The following is a 19,849-nucleotide window of genomic DNA, read 5'->3' on the forward strand; positions in this document are numbered from 1 at the left end:
ATATTTAAAATAATGGAAAAAACTAATAATAATAATAATAATAAATATTCCGCTGTTTTATGATTACTTAAATTACTGATTGATAAAATCAATGGATAAAAATTCTAAAGTTTAACGCAACAATACTATCTGTGTTGTACAAATATTTTCATATAAAAAAAAAAAACAGATCAAATTATATCTGTAATTTTTATTAAATATAACCGAATTAGTAGCTGATCATAAAACCTTGTAAGACACTATGTTGAAAAACAAAAGCATGAAAAAATTATGTGAAAATGAAAACATATAAAAGTGATTTTTGTTTTTTAAATAATAATTTAAATTTATAATATAATCATGGATAAGTATTTCCAATGTTTAATCTGATAATAATTATATGATATTTTTCTCTACAACTTTTATAATGTGATTGATATTTACGGGGAAATGGTAATTTAAGAAAGTTTTTTTTTTTGACAAAGAATAACCATTTTTAGTATAAAAATTTCTAAAATTTTATTTCTAATTTTCACAAAAAATAAAAAAGTATTCTATTAAGTATTTTTGTCAATTTTGTAAATATTTTTGATATTTATGTGTGTGTAGCTTATCGTTGCCAAAACAGTGAGCAGAAAATGAAGATACAGGCACTGTCACCACTTCTCCAACGCCCGTTTCAGCCTCTATTTCCTCCGCTCGCTCTCGGATTCACTTTCAAACCTTCTTTTCAAACTCCAACCAAACACGCTCCTTTGCACTCTTCATTCATCATATTTTCACGTTCTTCGCAGTCAGTTAAGTTCCGTCCCTCTTTTGCAACGGTTACAGAAACCGATGGGGTTGTTATTGAGGACGACGACACTGAACCGGGCTTTGTAGACGACACCGAACCGGGCTTCGACGGCGACAACGAACTGGGTTTCGTTAACATTGGCTACATATCCAGTGTTCATGGTGTTCAGGGCGAGATTCGCGTGAAACCAGCTACTGATTTCCCTGAACTGCGTTTTGCCACTGTAATGTTTATTTTCTGCTCTTTTGTTGTATTTGTCGATATTTAAAATGCTAAGTAACTTTGTGTGTTGTGTTGAGTAGCCTGGGAGAAGATGGTTGAAGAGCAAGGTTTTAGGTGCACAGAGTATTCAAGAAATCGAGCTGGAGGAAGGTAGAGAACACCCTGGACTCAAGAGTTGGATACTCAAATTCAGAGGAATTGAAACAGTGGAACAGGTTTTTCGATACACTGCCTAATATTGAAAATTTTGTTTTTCTAGCCTATTATAGTCATGCATGGACTAGAGAGTTTGATTTTTCAATGTAAAAGTTTTACGTAATTAATAATCGTGAAAGTTATTGGAATAAGTTAAAAATAGCTTATTTTGATAAGTCAGGCTTATTGAAAATAAACTAACATGAAATAACTCATGTAGGAGTCATCAGCTATTTTCCTGAGCCCAAACAAGCTCTGTCTAAGCTCTTATAAATGTCCCATATGTCTCTGTATATGTTATTTCAAGAAAGAGGAAACACCTTAGAGAATATATCTTTTGACTAATCTTATTCCAAAGTCAGTTTTCATGCAACAATAACAAACATGATGCTACATTTTGTTACAATAATTACTTCCCGCCTTTATTTATTGCTCCTGGAAAGGGATCTACCACTTGTGCTTGGGAATGAAAGCGTCAAGTTTCCAATATTGACACAGCCCATCTGTACATGTTTTTTTTGGTCTTGGCTAATCGATACATCGTGCAGGCTAAGATGCTCATCGGTTCTACGTTGCTTGTGACAAAAGAAGATAGGCCGGAATTAGAGGAGGGGGAATTTTACACACATGATTTGATAGGGATGAGAGTTTTTATGAAGGTTTGTTCTTATCAATCACAAATCTTTTGTATATATGAGAAAACAAACAACTTTACCTCCCCTTATTATTTAAATTGTTGCTAAAGGGTCACCTATTAATAAAATAAAAATTATCCCTCATATTCATCAGTTGTTTCTCTATAATTTTGTGACTCTCAGCTGTGTGCTGTTATGACAGAAATGCAAACTGTTTGCAGTATAATTTATACTCTTCCATAAAATAGGATTGTTCCTTTTCTGTTGAGCTCTTTTTCTAGATACGTATCTGAGTGCTAGGTGCCCCATTGTACCAAGGATCCAGCAAATGAAATGCCAAGTGCTAATATAGTGATAAAATAATGAAAAAGGCTACTATAAATAACTTATAGTTATTGTTATGTTGATATGTATGAGCTTTAAATTTTCTACTCTGATATCTTTGTCACCTCATAATGAGTTTTTAATCCTGAATGCAATTTTTGAAGGTGTTGACCATGCTTGTTCCTATCAGGAAAATGGAACACTTGTGGGAACTGTTGTAAATGTTTTCAATAGTGGAGCCAACGACCTTCTACAAATTGCACTTGATTCATCTTTTGATATGCTTGATAAGAGTGGCAAGTCAAAGTCTGCAGGAACAGATATATCTGGTCAGCTTGTTTTGGTACCTTTCGTTGAAGCCATTGTTCCAGATGTTGATATGAAAAAAAGAGAAATGCATATTACACCACCTAAGGGACTCCTGGAATTAAATTTACGATTTGATGGGAGGTCCAAAAAAGAAAGGCGCCAACTTGTGAGTCATACTTCCGTGATACTTTACTACTAATTTGTTACTGTAAGCAGTTTTTGTTTCCGCTGAATATGTTTGAATTTTTGGAAAACTGAATATACTTCCCTGATATAGAACTGATACAATCAGAAGGTATAAATAGAAGTAGAAGAATAATTCTGTACACTAGTATGGCCTAAAAATCAGGAAAACAATTACTCCTATAACTGTTCTAGATAAAAAGAACGAAAGAAAAACTCTAATTACATAAAATCTTATTATTATTATTAGCATACATAAGAAGACACTAATTCTAATTGATTTCCAAATATCAATCTCTTGATTCTGGTTTCTTTCCTTAATTTTCAACAATATTATATTAGAATTAATTCCAAATCAGTTTAATTCTAAATCTGAACTTATTCCATGTCAGCCTCGCCCTCAAGTTGGGTCATAGATGTCAATCATGGCCAACCTGAATCTCAAGTGCTCATAATTTGCTGTTGGTAAAGCCTTGATCAATAGTCAGCAATTTGATGAATTGTAGAAGTGTGCAAAAGTTTAATTATACCATTATCGACAACAGGGTTTTTAAATTAAGGGTTTTGGAAGGCATTTTATTCGGTTGGTTGGCTGAAGGAAGGACTACTTCACCCCAAAAGTGACTTGGTTCATTAGTTGTTACTATAGGTGATCTAGTAACTTCCTTGAGGTGTTTAATCTTTCTTTCTGCTATCTTATTTTGTTGCAATGAGTTCACACATGAAGTTTAGTACACAATGTCATACTTGAGTAGGTATTCACTAATAGAATTATGGAGACACTCCTTCCCATTGTCAATTCTAAGGACTTGAATGGTGGCTTGAAACTGAATTTGGATCATTTTACAGATAATTTCAAAAACCATCACCATTTCTGAATTTTCTTTCATTAGGAACACCTATACAACCCTTACTTGATCATATATGAATGTCACAGACTACTTCGAACCAGTGACATTGTTAACTCAAGTCAAGAAGTCTTGTATACATCATTGTGAATTAATGAAAATGGGTATGATGGTTTGTAATACTGATAGGATGTCCTAGGTGATAGTTTCCATAACACTGATCAAATTAGAATTTTTATTCAACAAAGTGGGAAACAACTTTTTCAAGTAAGCAAAATTATTGTGTCCTAGATAGTACCATATCATCGCATCATCTTTGGAAGAAACCCATGGGCTATCTTGATGCTTTATTTGGATCTTCTACTTAAAGCTTTGCACATTCCTTGGCATTGCCAATCTTCCTACCTGTGTCCAGATCCTGAAATTCACACATGTAAAGAACAAATTCAATAACGCTTTAAATCTCTGATAATCTATTGATGGACAGTAAGTTGCAGTCCAATTTCAGGACATATGAAACTGATTCAAGAGTGATGTTGTCAATATAATCACAAAACCTTTACCATCCACTTTAATGGTGTCAGGAATGGAAAGAAAGAAAAAAGTTTCAAAAGCGTCTCATTGCAGCAAAAAAGAAACTCTCTGAAATGGAGCAACAACATGTATTTCAAGGATATCACCATGGAGAGAAAGATCAATGGAGCTTGCTTAGTGATCAGATTGTTGGTGTAAACTCCAAATTGCTCCAGGATGCTTTACAAAGTCTTGAACGTCCGGCTAAGAGGCAAGTTAATATGACAATAGGAACAATGAAATTTGTCTTTATTAATTTAATAATTTTTGTCACCAATTTCTAACCCTTTTTTTGTTGAAAAAGGAAAATATCGTTTTATATATGTGTGATTTCATTTGCTGGAAACGTCATTTGTATTTTAATTTTTGTAATCAGATGGACAGTATCTGAGTTGGCCAGTGCCATAGAAGCAAAGCTTATTAATTCCATCCAATTATCAGAGGAATATTTCTCAAATGGAAGTGAAAATAAGTTGGTTAGAGATATGCAAGAGAAGGGACATAAACTCATGTCTGAGGGCAAAATGGCTACGGTCTTCCTCTTGAATGAAAAAGAGCATCAGGAGGGTATTTATGACTCTAACTTGGTAGAAAATGAAGCAGCTAACACTTCAATTCTTCAAATGTTTCAAAAGGTACTGTAGTGAAAATTTTACAAATATTTACTCTCTTGTTACAATCCTTCTAGTGATGATTAATTGTTGCAAAAATCTATCTGTTCCGTGATCCATCAGATGGATCTTGTCTACTGATGTAATCACAACAAAGCAATAATCTCTTTGACAAATACTCGAACAAATCATAAAGATACCATCATTTAAAGTTTTGTTATTCATGTTCATTTCATTTCCACTATTTTTGAAGAGAATGCACTATCTTCTATCATATTCTTCCTTTTTCTACCTTGGTGATACAACTAAAGCTTGTTCACAAGGTATTATATGCATAAGTAACATTTGGAGTGACTATATACAGAATAGTTTTTCTTCATCTAATAAATTTGCATCTTTTGCAGATCAAAGGTCGTGTTTCTGTTCCTTTAATTTTGGTTTCCTCGGCCCAACGAATTCTGTCTTTAAGAGATCTGTTCACAAGCAACAATTACTTCGCTTTTGACTCTGAAAAGGTTATTGCCATAAAGCATCTCGTTCTATGTTGTTTATTATCTCAGAGAGATATGTGCTCAAGTTTTTTAGTTTTGCATATCTTTGTTCTATCCCAAGTTACGTATACTTAAGGTTCAGAATTTTTTGTTGAAAGAAAACGTTGATATGGCTGTATTATCCACATTACCTTTGCTTTCATCTTTAAACGCCAGTTTTCCTTTACTTCTTGATCTAACAACGTTTTTTCTTGTCTCCTGGTCAATATTGTGTTATGAGTGAGATGTCTGAAAAGAAACAAATTAGCACTAGGAAAGAGGTTCAATAGAGCATAAAAACGCTTTGCAAACTTTTCATAAGACGGTAGTGACTGGACACTCTGGGAATGATTGTCTTATAGTTGAAAAGGATGTCAAAAAAGTTTTCGCAAACAGCTTGTTAAAAACAGCTAAAAACTAGTACAAGAGAAAAAGATGAGGTAGTGAAACACTTTAAACTTTATACTGGTTCAATTCTCCTTTACAAATTGTAAAAGGTTCCACTAATCGAAAATTGATTTCAACTATTCACAGTCACCTCTAATTTTCAACAAATACACAAGAGACTCTTGGTTATCCATTTATGTCCAACTAAGATAAGGAATACAAGTACTCTTGTTTCATTAAGTCACTTCTTGCCTTCCCAAACTGTCACTTCCTGTTACAACAAACGAGTTGTTTGTAAGATATAAAGATATCTCTAATGAAAGGATACACAAATAAGAATTCTTTGGGAGAGATATACTTCACAGAGAGAAATAGCACTTAGATAGTTTTTCGCAAAGCCGTAGAATCATTAGTTGGTTTTGCGTGGCAAGTCTTCTATTTATGTGTCTTGAATATGATTGTTTATGAGTAGCTAGCAAGATTTCTACTACACCTAACTTGTATTTTACCGTGCCTTGTTTGGAACATGCTTTCCTTATACCGACTGCACTATTTTAAGCATACAATGGCAGAAAGTAGCTCTATTAGAGCCTTTATGGGAATGTGTGCGTCAACAGTGTGATGGTTTCACACAATGGTCCAGTAGATTTGAATATATTCTTCTTATGCCGGAGCATTAGAAGAGCCTCTTCAACTCGTGGACACTTTTAAGACATAGTATGGTCTTAGCTTTATAGAGAGATGGTCTTGTGATTTTCCTGAAGAACATGCTTTAAAACATATGTATATATTAGTTCATCAAAAGTAGGCATTATTTGTTATGCTTAGATTAAGCATGGCTTAGATTGACTTTGTCTATGAAGACTGCACTATTGTAACATTGATGGTTGAGATAAGATAGATAAGATATAGATAAAATTGTCTCATGACCAGATCAATTAGCTTTAACAATGTCATCATCCTGCCATATTAGTTTATTCTGGGGAAGTTTAAAGGATGGAATATGTTGTTTGCTCACTGGCCCATTGCTTGGAAACTGAATTTTTCAATATTGCAAGTAACCTTTAACTTCTTATGGTATTTACCTTTAAAGATTTCATTATATCTACCATGAACGATAATATCTTAGACACAAAGTGGAGTGATGCAAGCATCAACATTCAATTGGTGCACAAAATAGCATTCACTTTTTTTCTTATTTTAAAATATAATTCTAGTTCCAAAGTCTTCTCATGATTGCATAATTGGCTTTTCTCGTGACTTCATGTTTTAACCCTCTTTCAGGTATGGTTTTTGGAGGAAGAGAAGCTGCCAGTAGTTAGCAGCTTGCCTGAGGAACAGAACAAATATAAGATTTTAATGAAATCACCTTGGGAAATACTCCAAGCTCCTGTTGGATCTGGAGGACTTATTAGCTTGTTTTCAAAACATGGCATTGCAGATAATCTTATTGACATGGGTGTTGAGTACATTGAGGTTAGATTTTTTTTCTCTCTATATTGAGATTTATAAGGATTATACCTTTAGTTTTTAAGCTGTAAATCATAACTCTATGAGAAAAACAGAGCAACATAATTTTTGTTAGTTTTTTTATGCTGATTTGATGCATCTACTTTTACTTCGACTCATTATTGTAGTCTCTATTGCTTCAGCATTTTAGCCAAATAGGTAAATAAAGTTCAGATCTAGTGAATGGATGAGCAACTTGATTCTCTGAACTTTTTTTCTGTCTGGGTTATTCTTACATTCCTAGTCTTTGATGAACAATTATTATTATGGTTGATTTTCTCTGAAATAGTTTTTTGACGTTTCCCTTGTGCACAAAAATTATTCAGGACTCTGTTTAAATAATATTAATGTAAGGATATATGTGAATATGCACAGTCAGTATTACCTCTTGCAATAAATAGTCAATCATTATCTAATGAATTAAAGAAAAATCATCCTTTTAAGGCAGTGTTATTTTTTTTCTTGTTGTTTAAGTGTACCACTTTGAGATGCTTAAATAGTTTTTTGTCATTTCCCTTATGCACAAAAATAATTCAGGACTCTGTTTTAATAATATTAATATAAGGATATATATGTGAAGATGCACAGTCATTATTACCTCTTGCAATATATGGTCAATCATTCTCTAATGAATTAAAGAAAAACCATGTTTTAAGGCAGTGTTTTTTTTCTTGTTGTTTAAATATACCACTTTGAGATGCATATATTTTAAGGCCACAGGCCTTGGGATCCTGTCTTTCTGTGCCTATGATTTTGTTGAAGAATTGCAGATATTTATTGCATTATATGGTTTTAGTTATCTTTTTTATTCTTTTACTCCTTTTCTTTCTGTAATAGGTGTAAAAGATTTTCCAAATTTACTCATACCTGTTTTTCTATCGAACTAGTATGCCTTCTTCATAGATACATTTCTTTAAAGGAAGCACGAGAGCTTTCTCAGGTTGATGAAGTTGTTATTTTGTCCAAAGTTGTTCATATCTATTTATTTGTTAGCTTTCTGCTGCTGTTAATTTTCTTAAAAGTAAGCTTTGTTGCTATAATCCGGAATGAACTTAGAATACTGTGCTGAAATACTGAATTAAAATTAAACATTCAACAATCTGTTCTATTCTAGGTTTAGAAAGATTATGGGTATGTTTGGATAAATTTTTCCATAAACATTTATAAGGAAAAAATAAAATTAACTGTTCCGCTCAAATCAATTTATGCACTTAAACATTTATAAAAACTTTTGCATTTAACTTCTCCAAAAGTTATGCATAAGCTAGTTCATTTTACTTTATTTTTAACTCATAGGAGAACTTAATTCATGTTAGTGTTTATAGAAAATTTATGAGCAAAAAGCTATATTTATTATTCATTGGTTTTTAATGGCCATATACTTTCCCTGGTTCATTTCTGCTGTACCTTCTTGCAGTTATGCTGCCCAAGTGAAAAAATCGCGGGTGGAAACTCATTGCTTCTTGGGATGGTTAAATCACGGGAAGCCAAAATTGGGATGCAAATTCAGCCTACGATATCTGATTCGGAAAAATATTTTGACGTGATATTTTCATTGGACTTCGTCAAGAAGTTGCAGAGCAGCAAACTCCAATTTGATGCAATCCCAAGGGCACATTCCTTTGTCGAGAAAGTTGACAAAGAATGGGTTACTGTCACCACGTCCACCCCCAACTCATTTGAGCTTTCTTGTAGTATATATAGTTCCTTGAATGCGTGTTCTTTGGATAAGGTTTGTATAGTAGAGGTTAGAGAATAGTTCAATGAATTATATACAGTGATAAGGGATTCTTGGATAGTGTTTCCTAGTACTCATGTAAATGAGGGAAAAAGAAATAGCAAACAAGAGATTCAACCTTATTTTATGAAAGAGATTACTAAAATTGGATATGATTTTCAGTCAATGACGATCTATTGTTGTTGTCAATTGTCGAAATGAACTTATTTTATTTTTAATTTTAAAATTTACTTTTAAAGTTGACTGTTCTCAAGTATTTCACCTGCCTGATTCTCTCTTGCTCTCCATGAAATGAAGCAAATCTTTTTTTTTTTTTAATTCTTACGTTTTCTAAAAAAGGTTATTGAAATATATTTTAAATTGCACATTTTAGTTACATTATTAGAAAAATTTTATTTCAGAATAAGGATTTTGAAATATAATTTGAAATATATGATTTGGAATTAATTTTAACTATCTTTAATTGCTTGTAACTTAACAAACAATTTAGAACAATTTCGTAATATAAACTTTAGTTATTTATGTAGATTCGCGTAGGAAATTGAGAAAGAGGAGAGATGGATTAGGTTAGGAGAAGCTGTAAACAAGTTATTTAATACCATTTCTTTTATCAATTGGTTCTAAACTCTTTCTGGGATGACAATTTCAAAACATAAAATATATTTTTAAATTGTGTAATTTAGGCGTAACATAAAATATATGTTTCTAGATTAATCTTAATAATGTTTCTAAATTATGCAACTAAAATACTTATACAATCTATAATATATTTCTAAATTTCCTAGTGTACAGTCCAAAAATCTACCATATAAAATATTTTAATAAATAAATAAATAATGCATCTCAGTAACTATGTTGAGTGTAGAAAGAACTATATTTATTATTATTATTATTATTATTATTATTATTAATTATTATAATTACTATTATTTTTACCGAAAAGACTGAACAGGGGGCGGAGACACCTTTTGTTTCTTGGGACGCTTTGATTTCAGCATCATCCATCCACAGGCAGTAGCGAAGGAAGTAAGTAACGCTGATTCTGTTTCAGTTTTCAAATATCGTTACTTTGATTCCACTACTTCAATTTACCTCGCGAATTTTCTTATGTGCTAAATATGGGTATTTTGTTGTTTGTTGTGTGTAATTGTCGATGGTTTGTTATTCATCGATTTTTACCTTCTGTGTTTATTTTGCTAACGGTTCACGACTACGATACTGGTGTTTCTGGATCTGAGTTTTATATATTTTATTTATTTTCCTGTACTGGGTTCGTTCAATATATCTAGTTGAAAATTTCCTTGTATCTTTTTGTTTCTCATTTGTTTGTCCATTCTGTTATGCTTCACTTTTTGTTGCATTGCTCTTTTTCGATATGTTTGATTTTGCCCGCAAACTGTTTGATGTGTGTTCTAAAAGCGAGGATGACCACAGACTGTGATTTAGGAGGTCCAGTTTTCATATTTATAGAAAATATTTACCGCAATTTCTTTGGATATGCCTCCTGCTATTGTTATTAGTAATATATTATATGACACGGTATATATAACCTATAAAGAAAGTTACACAATATATCAAAATTATAGTTGTTTTTGAAGATCAATTACTTTATCCAAATAGGGATTTTGTGGATTAAGGGAATTTAATTTCTCTATTCAGACAAACACATTTTGCAACTGAAGGGAATTCAAGGGAAGCAAATGAATTGTCTAATTTTAAAATGCATCATTGAAATTCACACCTAGACTTTTTTTCTTGTTAAAGAAATTTAGCGTTGGCAGAGGGAGAATCTGGAAAATAGCTAGCTGCATATTCAAGCCAGTAGTTTATGATTTTTTTTAGAATGATCATCGATTCATTCAAAGTATTTCCACCATTCAATTGTGGATGGAATTGACTTCAAATTTGAGTTATCACAGCTTCCCTTTAGCATAGTAAGTCAAGTTGTTTTGAACTAGTTACATCATTTGTAAAATTTGTTTGTGTATGCTGTAATAGGATTGTTAACATCAAATAGGATAAACTTTTTTCTGCGTGTCTTCTGGGATTTTCCAATGAAGAAAATTGCTGTATTATGAACTTGAATTAATGTTTACATCCTGTTGATATTGCCTGTTATTTGATTTAGTAACTCTACCAAACCCTGAGGTTGATCCTGCTTTGTACTTTTGTTTTGTCAGTCTTGGAATCAAATATGAAAAGGATTGAAGATCTTTGTTCCATACAATTTTCTTTATCATTTCTTTGTTTCTTTGTTCCCATGAAATTTTATACTCCTTTTTCTGTTGTAAACCTTCTTTGTCCTCTCCACTCGTATTGTTTTCTTTTATACCTCCCCATCCTCTCATCATTTAGTTCTACTTTTTTATTTTTTTCTGCTTATAACATTCCTAAATATTTAAAATATGGCATCCTGTGCAGGAAAGTAGATTGTGGATACTGATAGAAACAAATGAGATCCGACGCCTCCCAAACGGCTAAGATATATCGCCATCTTCTCAAGGCGGTCAAGAAACATATTGGGAATGAAGAGAACAAGAGTCATTTTTTAAGATTTGTGACCTCAGAGTTCCGTAACAACAAAAATTTGTCTGATGATGTGGCTGTCCAACAGAAAATAAAACTTGCTCGTGATTATACTTTTCTTCTTAACAGTGTACACCATCAGAAGGTATTATTATTTTCTGTTGCATTTTCCTTTAAATTTTAAATGGTCATTTGTTTATGCCTGTTGGTAAGAAGTTTGATTGAACAGTTATTATTTATCAAATGAGATTTACTCAAACCTGCTCAGTTAAAAACTTGATGTGTCAACCCTCAACAGCTTTAATTAAGGCACGTATATTATTAAACGAAAATAAGAAACACGGAAGAGGATGTGTTATTTTACCAGTGATCAACAACACCAAGGCGTGTCTGAGCCAGGAGAAACTGAATGCAGATATCATTTTGTTTCGACTCATTTTATGCTTGCAATATATATATTTTCTTGGAAAACTGCGTTATATCAGTCTGTCTCTTTGACCATGCATCACTGTTGCCAATTTTTTCAGGATTTACTTTTTTCGTACAATATTGCCGTGGACAGATCAGATGAAGTGAAAAGGACTCTTGGAAAATCTGCTTCAAGTGTTGGTCTTCAGCTTCCTGAGGTTTATCAGCCATAATAATTTGTAGTATGATTTTTGCATGCATGGAACGTCACAGTGTATTGCTTCAGAGAAGGGGCAACTAGTGAAGGTTGCTTTAGTTTTCCTTCATTATTGCTAATTACCAACCGGTAGATTTTAGTTTGGCAACTGTTTTTTCTGAATGAAAATTTGCTTTCGTATTATTTATCCAGAACCCAAAAACTAGTGAAGAAAAAGAGGAGAGAGACTCAGAATAAATTATATATTCACACATTGGTTATTTCTTTTTAATAACAAAATTTATAGGCTGAGTGTGATTAAAATAAACAATTTCTTCATGGTTTCTTAACCGATAACGACTCCGTGCTGTTCTAATTCTAACTCATTTATCTTGATAAGTAACAATGTAAGTTGAGTTTGTGCTTGAAGTCCCTATGCTTGGATGTGACGCTGTCATTTTGAGCATTTAACATTTCTTTTAGAAATAATTTTTTTATTGCTTTTAGAAAACTGTAAAATACATTTTTCTTTTTCAAAATAAGTTAATTTCCGCGCATGGTTCAAAGGCTCTGAACGAACTTTTAAGAAATATTGATAAACATAATCCTTTTGAAGTACTCACACTAAATCTGTAAAGATCGGCATTATGTTCTTTTTCGCATTAAAGGTAAAAATATATATTAAGAAAAACTACAGAATTAACAGAGCTCGAGGATCAAGACGATCGACCAAAAGATCTCCCTAAAAGCTTCATTTTTCTTTTGTAATGTAACTTAGATTAGATTTTATTTCAGTGTTAAATTTAGTTAATTTAAAAGAGACTTCAAATTGTATCATGTCATAATGGATGGCTTAGAATATATTCGAAATCAGACCAACCAAATCAAAACCAACGTATTATCATGTTATATATAACATTAACAAACTTGAGTACTTTTTATGATTAAATTTCTTTTGAACGCAGCTGATGTTATAATATAATTTATTGCTATCAAAATTATGTTTATATGACACTTATATTATTTTCTCGTTGTATATTAAATAGTAAATGTACATTTTTCAACTAACTTTTATATTTTCTTTAACTTAATTTTCTTTTTCTGATTTTTTTTCTTGGGTTAGAAACAACTATTTCAATAAAACCAAACAAGTATTCTAGCTTATAAAACCAAGTAATAAATACTTGGGCATTATTATTATTATTATTATTAAATTCATTAGAAACAGTGTAAGATTTTTTTAAGTGGGATTGGGGCCAGTGTTGTGAATGAGAAGAGTGAAGGAGTGGAAAAGAATATGACTAGCCTCACAGAACAAACTACTGACAACTATTAAGAAGTTGCCTGTTGAGAAGGTATTACAGTTTAACAAACCTTAAAAGTAAGAGGCAAGTAAGAATCAGTCATATTTTGATGTGAAGTGTGACTTTGAAGTATCAGCTTTTGAACTAACTAGCAGCCTTGTCAAGAAAAGAACCCAAACTTGTGTTTTATCCATTTCAGATATTTATAGGAACTCTCATTTCTACAAAACATGCATCTCCTGCTCCTTGGATCATAGCCTTTCCTTCACTACTTTTAAGGTTCCCTAAATCCCATAACATAACACTTTTCCTTATCTAGAAAACATGGCTAATGAGCAAATGAAGCCTATTGCCACCCTTCTTCTGGTGTTGAACTTCTGCATGTATGCCATAGTTTTGGGCATTGGTGGCTGGGCCATGAACAGAGCAATAGATCATGGTTTTATCATAGGTGAGGAAATTTATAATGTCCCTATGTTTCCTCTAATGCAACACCAACCAACCATTATGTTTCTTCAGCATGCTTATGTTGTTAAGACACTGTTTATGCAGGTCCAGAATTAAAACTGCCAGCACACTTTTCACCCTTGTTCTTCCCAATGGGAAATGCTTCCACTGGATTCTTTGTAACATTTGCTTTGCTTGCTGGAGTTGTTGGTGCTGCATCAGCAATATCAGGAATCACTCATATCCGCTCATGGACTCCTGAAAGCTTGCCATCTGCAGCTTCAGTTGCTACCATAGCTTGGACTCTTACACTCTTGGCCATGGGGTAATCTAGTAATCTTTTATCTATTCTTCACCATCTCCCAAAAAATAATTATGCAGTATTATTTTACTTATCTTACCATAATCAAATTTATGCAGTAACAAATTACTAATAACTAACATTTGTTGATAAAAAAAATGCAGCTTTGCTTGGAAAGAAATTGGGCTTCGTGTAAGAAATGCACGTCTGGTAAGACAGGAAGATTCATTTACTCTCTTAGTAACATTCTTGTAGTATGTGTTCATATGTAAGACCTCTGAAATGTCCAATTTTGCAGAAAACAATGGAGTCTTTTATAATTATACTTTCAGCTACACAGCTTTTCTACATATTTGCTATTCATGGTGCTGCTGCATATAGAAGATAAACCGGAAGGTTGAGGGAATATGGTGGTGGTGGTGGTGGTGTTTTTTTTTTCCTTTTTTTGCTGTGAAGGCTTGTATTGGTGTGCTTGTATTTTTCTCTCCCTCTCTTTCTTTTTCTTTCCTCTTTAAAAGTCAAAGGAAAATTAGCATTGGAGTGTGGTTTGAATGATTGGAATTGTATGAATCAATAATACATCATTTACAAGAGCAATAAAGGAGAACATGGTTGCTTTTAAGTTATTTCAAACAGCCTTTTTTCATTTTACATATCTATTGTTTAATTTATTTTTAGTAATAAACTAGTTCTTTTTTATGTTTCTATTGTTTAATTTATTTATTTTAATATATTTTTTTATCCTTATATATTTTCATTGTTTACTTTACTTCCAATAATATATTGATTTTTAATAAATGGTTATCCAAGACCATTTCACGAACAAGGACACATTAGAGATGTGATTTGCACCATATGTTAGAAGATGAAGAATTACGATTCCATCGTGCATTCGATGATTAATGTGAAAGTGAATTTTCTTAAAGAAGTTTCAAAGTGAACTTAGCCACTGCTGCTCTACATTATAAAGGGTGAAATAAACAGTACTAAGATAAAAATTCCAGAACGCAGAATTAACAAAAACATTGAAAGATTGTCATTGTTGCTTAAACAATAACTACAAACAAACATCCACTGTAATGTAAACAAACGTTGTATGGATTATAATCTGTATATTTTAGAAAAATATACAGTTTTGTCTAGTTGCCTGCTATATTTTAGAAAATCATCAAAGGAGATAATCTGTATCAACATATAGCAAAATTCTGGACAAAAATGCTTCTAAATCTTCACATGTTTGACCCATCAGTTCAGATACTGTCGCTGTATTTCTGCAAGAAAAGTTTATTTGCAAGTTTAAAATGTATACTGATACAGTGATATTCTACTACAATAATCCCCAAATAACATTATCAGAAAGTACAACTTAAAAATCAATTGATACAACACATAGAACTAATATTCAAATCTTTGTCAAGGAAACATGAATATTTGATAATGCTCAGCTCAGACTAAGTAGAACTTAAATAACAACAAAGAAAAAGCTTCAGTCAGAATGATATGCAGACACTGCTAGTTCTAGTTAATCTCATGAGCAAGACAGTCTCGTCAACAATGACAAAGAAAATCCGATGAAGAAAGTGAAGTTATATGAGACAATTAGAGGATAAGAGATTCTTCACGACAAAGAATTGGAAAATGAATAACAAAGAATGAGACAAACCACTAATGGATAGAAACCCTCTTAAAAGACCATGTTTAAAATCAAATAGAAGCAAATTTCCTACATTCTAAAACAGCTGCTCAGTCAAGCATTTCCCATAAAAAATATTATCTTAGTTTTCTACCTAAATGCACCAAAGATTGATAGTTACAAAAATTTAGCATCTTTATTTGCAGCTAGTATCTAAAAATTGGTCCAGAAACCTATGACACCCCGCATTCACCAAAAATACATACAAGCAATAATTACTGAATAAAGAAAACACACCAAACGTCCCTCTAATTTAAAAGTCACAAAGTTCAAATATCCAACCAATTATGAACAATACAAACCGGATAAGCACTTAAAACAACCACAAGCAAGACACAAGAGGGAGCGTTTCTATCTATATAAATACACTCTTTTAAGTTGAAAGATAGTCCACAAAAACATGATCATACATGGTAAAATAATTTCAAAGGGAAAACCTGAAATTATCTATTTGAACTTGAGAGAACTTCAAACAATCCACAGCAACTCAACCATGAGGTCTTTTGCACCATATTTGGAGCCAATGCTGCTGCATGAGGCTGCATATTAACACAGCAAAAAAAAAATATTTAAAATTACTTCTAAACAAAAAGTTTACAAATTATAATTTTGTGATGAAAAACTTGTTATGTAGATGTGAGAGAAAATGTAAAACCTGAGTCTTGGAACGTTCTGCGAGCTCAGAATCCTTAAAATGTTTTGCACCATTGGCAAATTTGGTGAAAGGACTAGCAGACACTGGAGTTAAAGTTTCACTATCACATTCCTTTGTCTTAGGCTCCTCCATACTTAATGTTCTCACATTCTCATTGGTTAAGGAGCATACATTATCCTCATTTAACTTTATAGCGAGATTGTTCCCTTCTTCAGGATGAACTACCGGCTTATCTAGTACTACACTTCCACTATCACTGTTTTCTACCTTAGACACATAATCATTAGACTTAACAGAGACATGACAAACAATGGCCTCTTCGACTGAAATACAATTCCCATTGTTCGAGTTCTTCTCGGAGAGGGATTCACCCTGTGAAGTATCGCTGCCATTCTCATTCTCATTCTCAAAATATGATTCCTTGGCAGTCTCATTGTGCTCAAAACTTAAACTTTTGTCTACCAAAACAACACAATCTTCCTTTTCTCCAAACACTTGGTCAATCTTTACTTCACTAGAGACTACTTTCAAGGACTCAACATCAGAAGCATGCGGCTGTGCAACAGATTCCAGTTCTCCACTTCCATCTTTGAATGGATTCTGCTGGTCATCATGTCCGTTATATGCAGGAAAATTACCCTCACCACTATCACTTCCTTCCTCCCCTATTGATTTCAAACCACCATTTCCTAAAATTTTCATGGCACAATCAATCAAATGATTATCAATTAATACAACCAAATTAACAAAGACCCACACACTCTAATCAACAAACCCAGCGCAATCAATCACAGCTGCATACTCCCAACAACTTTTTAAAATCCCAATACAAGTGAAACAAAACAAGAATAATTAACAGAACCCCATAAACCCAAATAGAACAAAAAGAACAAAAACAGATGAGATATACAATTAAAAAGGGCCCATCTATGCCTAATTGCAAGATGCACATGGGTTTGAAGTAAAAAGGGTACCTTGGGGATTGTTGGTTGATGGATTGGTTTTGTTTTCCTTTTCCTTCCTTTTCCTAGCCGCTTTTCTCTTCTTAGCACCTGAAGGCATGATTGGGAGAGTGAAATAGGATGGTGGGGTGCTATGCTTCCCCTCACTATTCAGTGGGGACGATGAAGCTACCACACACAAACCAAATCTACAGAGAGAGAGAGAGAGAGAGAGAGAGAGTGAAAGTGAACGGTTAACAACTATGTTTCTCTTCTGCTCTGAATATATAGTGCAATGCAGTGAGACAGCAAAGAAAATTATTGGGCTAGTGAAAAGGTTGTCATGTCATGTTCAAGCTTCAAAGTTCACACTGTGGAAACTACCCACGAAGACAAGTTTCAAACTTTCAAATTGGTTTTTGCGGTAAAAAAATCCCAAATCATGGATCTGTTTTTGATTGGTTGTGTGAATTTAATCATTAAATTTCAACCCGTTTAAGAAAAAAGAAAACTTCTAAAACGCTTAAAAGAATAATTGTATTAGTGCAAATTTTAGAGTTATGTAAAATAGGATGATAATAGAGAAACATCTCAATTTTTATATTTTTTTATTTTACAATATTAAATCATTTAAAATAAATGAATTTAAAGAAAAAATATTTTTTATTAGGTATGAAATAAGAATATGAAGACTAAGAGATTACCATCAAACTTCTTTTCTTCCTATAAAATATTGAGAAAGCGTTTCTTACATACACACCTTGTATATTATACGTTTAAAAGTTTAAAAGTTATATAATTGTCACATTTTTTACATATTCGAGAATTAAATAAAATATTTTATTTTAAGAAATAAATTAAAACTAATTTATACGTTTTGTGATAAAAAGGGTCATTTATCTTTTTAAAAAGTATTCATTTTATGAAATTTGTATTTATTTTTATTGGAAACTAGTAATACATTGCCTTGTGAGTTTCTATTTACATATAAAGTTCACATTCTTGATTTCATGAATATTCAAAATTAAGACAGTATAATTATGAGTAAGGGGAAATTTGTATGTTGACATCCCTCTCAATTTTTTTTCATTTCTTATTATTTTTCTCTTAATTGAAACACTTTAACTCATCTAATTTCTTTTAAATTCACTTAAATTTACTCTCTCAAATCTATGTTTAAAAACATTTTTTTCCGGCCATTGAAAAGCATGGATTTCTTGTCGATAACGAAAGTGTGAATTTCAAAACACATTTGTTCGAAAATTAAGATAAAATAAACATTTCAATTTTTTTTTGGTGGATTGAAGATAGTTGCATGAAAATAGATTTAATCAAATAAAATAATTTATATGATATATTATCACTTTAAAATATGATTTTTTTACATAAAAAAGTTTTATAGTAATTTTTAATTTATCAAACCTATCAAATGATTCACTAACTCTTATAAATTTGTATCTCAAATCACTTATTTTGTATTAGCTTATAGGATTTACTATTGGAAATAATGGGTGAGGATGGATTAATTTTGTATACTTCCAAGGATTATAATTGATTTGTGCATTAAGGTATAACTAAATATTCTCATCTTATCTTTACATGGACAAAGAGATGGGGAGGGGAAGACTCAGTAATATATACGTTTACCTAATTACCCTTCAGTTTTTTTAAATTCCAACTTAACATGTATGTTTTTACTTTATAACAATAACAATATTAATAATGTAATTATAATATTAAGACTAATAATAATAATAATTACATTTTATTTTATACTAATTTTAATTATATGGGTAAAACTGTAATCTAACAATTTTATCTATCAAAACATTATTTCATATCTATTACATTCATCAAATCATTTACAAACTATACCTTTAAATAATTTCACACCTCTTCTTCATCCACAAAAACTTCATTTTCTCCACTACATCCATATGCTTAATCTCCCTCAAATCCATATTTAAAAATAAACGCACCCTAAACCTTTGTTCTTGTCGATTTATTATAGGAGAGGATGAAAGTGGAGGTAAGTATTGTGTTTGTATTAGGTGATTTGAGGTGATTTGCAAAAATAAATCTGAAGGAGTAAGAGAGAGTGAACTTTTATAAGTGAGAAGATTTGAGTGGAAAGTCATGTCACTCTGAATGCAATTAGCATTTATCCTTATATGTTTCAATTTTTGACTTTTACATTCATTTTACTTTTTTACCGTCTTTAGATTATATGTTTTCAATTTTTCACTTTTATGCTCATTTTACTTTTTTACTCTCCTTAGATTTCATAAGATGAATAATTTTCAATTTAAATTATTTTAATCAATGTATAATTTTTTGTAACAAAATTATTCCCATTTATATTAGTTTTAAACTAACAAATCAATTTAAAATAATTACATAATATCAAATTATTACTTCTTTTTAGATTAATCTCCAAAATTTTATTTCATCATAATTTCTAAAAATATTATTTTTAACAATATTTTTTTTCAATTTAAATAATAACTAATATTTCATTATAATATAATTTACACAGTTT

General features: G+C 31.6%; 4 protein-coding genes across 5 annotated transcripts; 3 read left to right on the forward strand and 1 right to left on the reverse strand.

Moving 5' to 3' along the window:
* Window positions 1–593: 593 nt before the first annotated feature.
* LOC114178838 lies at window positions 594–9,005 on the forward strand. Its single transcript, XM_028064955.1, has 9 exons — window positions 594–998; window positions 1,078–1,212; window positions 1,741–1,851; window positions 2,342–2,626; window positions 4,076–4,275; window positions 4,441–4,699; window positions 5,080–5,190; window positions 6,877–7,068; window positions 8,519–9,005. The coding sequence occupies exons 1-9, from the start codon at window positions 618–620 to the stop codon at window positions 8,858–8,860; spliced, it is 2,016 nt and encodes a 671-aa protein (XP_027920756.1). The 5' UTR covers window positions 594–617; the 3' UTR covers window positions 8,861–9,005.
* A 762-nt stretch (window positions 9,006–9,767) lies between these two features.
* On the forward strand, window positions 9,768–12,239 carry LOC114176919. Of its 2 annotated transcripts, none has more exons than XM_028062121.1 (3): window positions 9,768–9,865; window positions 11,261–11,510; window positions 11,893–12,239. In XM_028062121.1, exons 2-3 carry the CDS (start codon window positions 11,292–11,294, stop codon window positions 12,004–12,006), a joined length of 333 nt encoding a protein of 110 aa, XP_027917922.1. In that variant the 5' UTR covers window positions 9,768–9,865; window positions 11,261–11,291; the 3' UTR covers window positions 12,007–12,239. The 2 variants fall into 2 exon arrangements, with proteins under 2 accessions (XP_027917922.1, XP_027917923.1); XM_028062122.1 differs by lacking the exon at window positions 9,768–9,865 and adding an exon at window positions 9,943–9,961.
* Window positions 12,240–13,482: 1,243 nt separating this feature from the next.
* LOC114179129 (membrane protein PM19L-like) lies at window positions 13,483–14,654 on the forward strand. Its single transcript, XM_028065353.1, has 4 exons — window positions 13,483–13,724; window positions 13,826–14,045; window positions 14,186–14,231; window positions 14,320–14,654. The coding sequence occupies exons 1-4, from the start codon at window positions 13,598–13,600 to the stop codon at window positions 14,407–14,409; spliced, it is 483 nt and encodes a 160-aa protein (XP_027921154.1). The 5' UTR covers window positions 13,483–13,597; the 3' UTR covers window positions 14,410–14,654.
* A 380-nt stretch (window positions 14,655–15,034) lies between these two features.
* On the reverse strand, window positions 15,035–17,623 carry LOC114175774. The gene is made up of 4 exons (XM_028060568.1): window positions 17,344–17,623; window positions 16,370–17,058; window positions 16,152–16,253; window positions 15,035–15,292 (listed from the first exon to the last, which is right to left on the reverse strand). The coding sequence occupies exons 1-3, from the start codon at window positions 17,429–17,431 to the stop codon at window positions 16,158–16,160; spliced, it is 873 nt and encodes a 290-aa protein (XP_027916369.1). The 5' UTR covers window positions 17,432–17,623; the 3' UTR covers window positions 15,035–15,292; window positions 16,152–16,157.
* Between the last annotated feature and the right edge of the window lie 2,226 nt (window positions 17,624–19,849).

This window comes from Vigna unguiculata, chromosome 3 (assembly GCF_004118075.2).
Source record: "Vigna unguiculata cultivar IT97K-499-35 chromosome 3, ASM411807v1, whole genome shotgun sequence".
Taxonomy (NCBI): domain Eukaryota; kingdom Viridiplantae; phylum Streptophyta; class Magnoliopsida; order Fabales; family Fabaceae; genus Vigna; species Vigna unguiculata.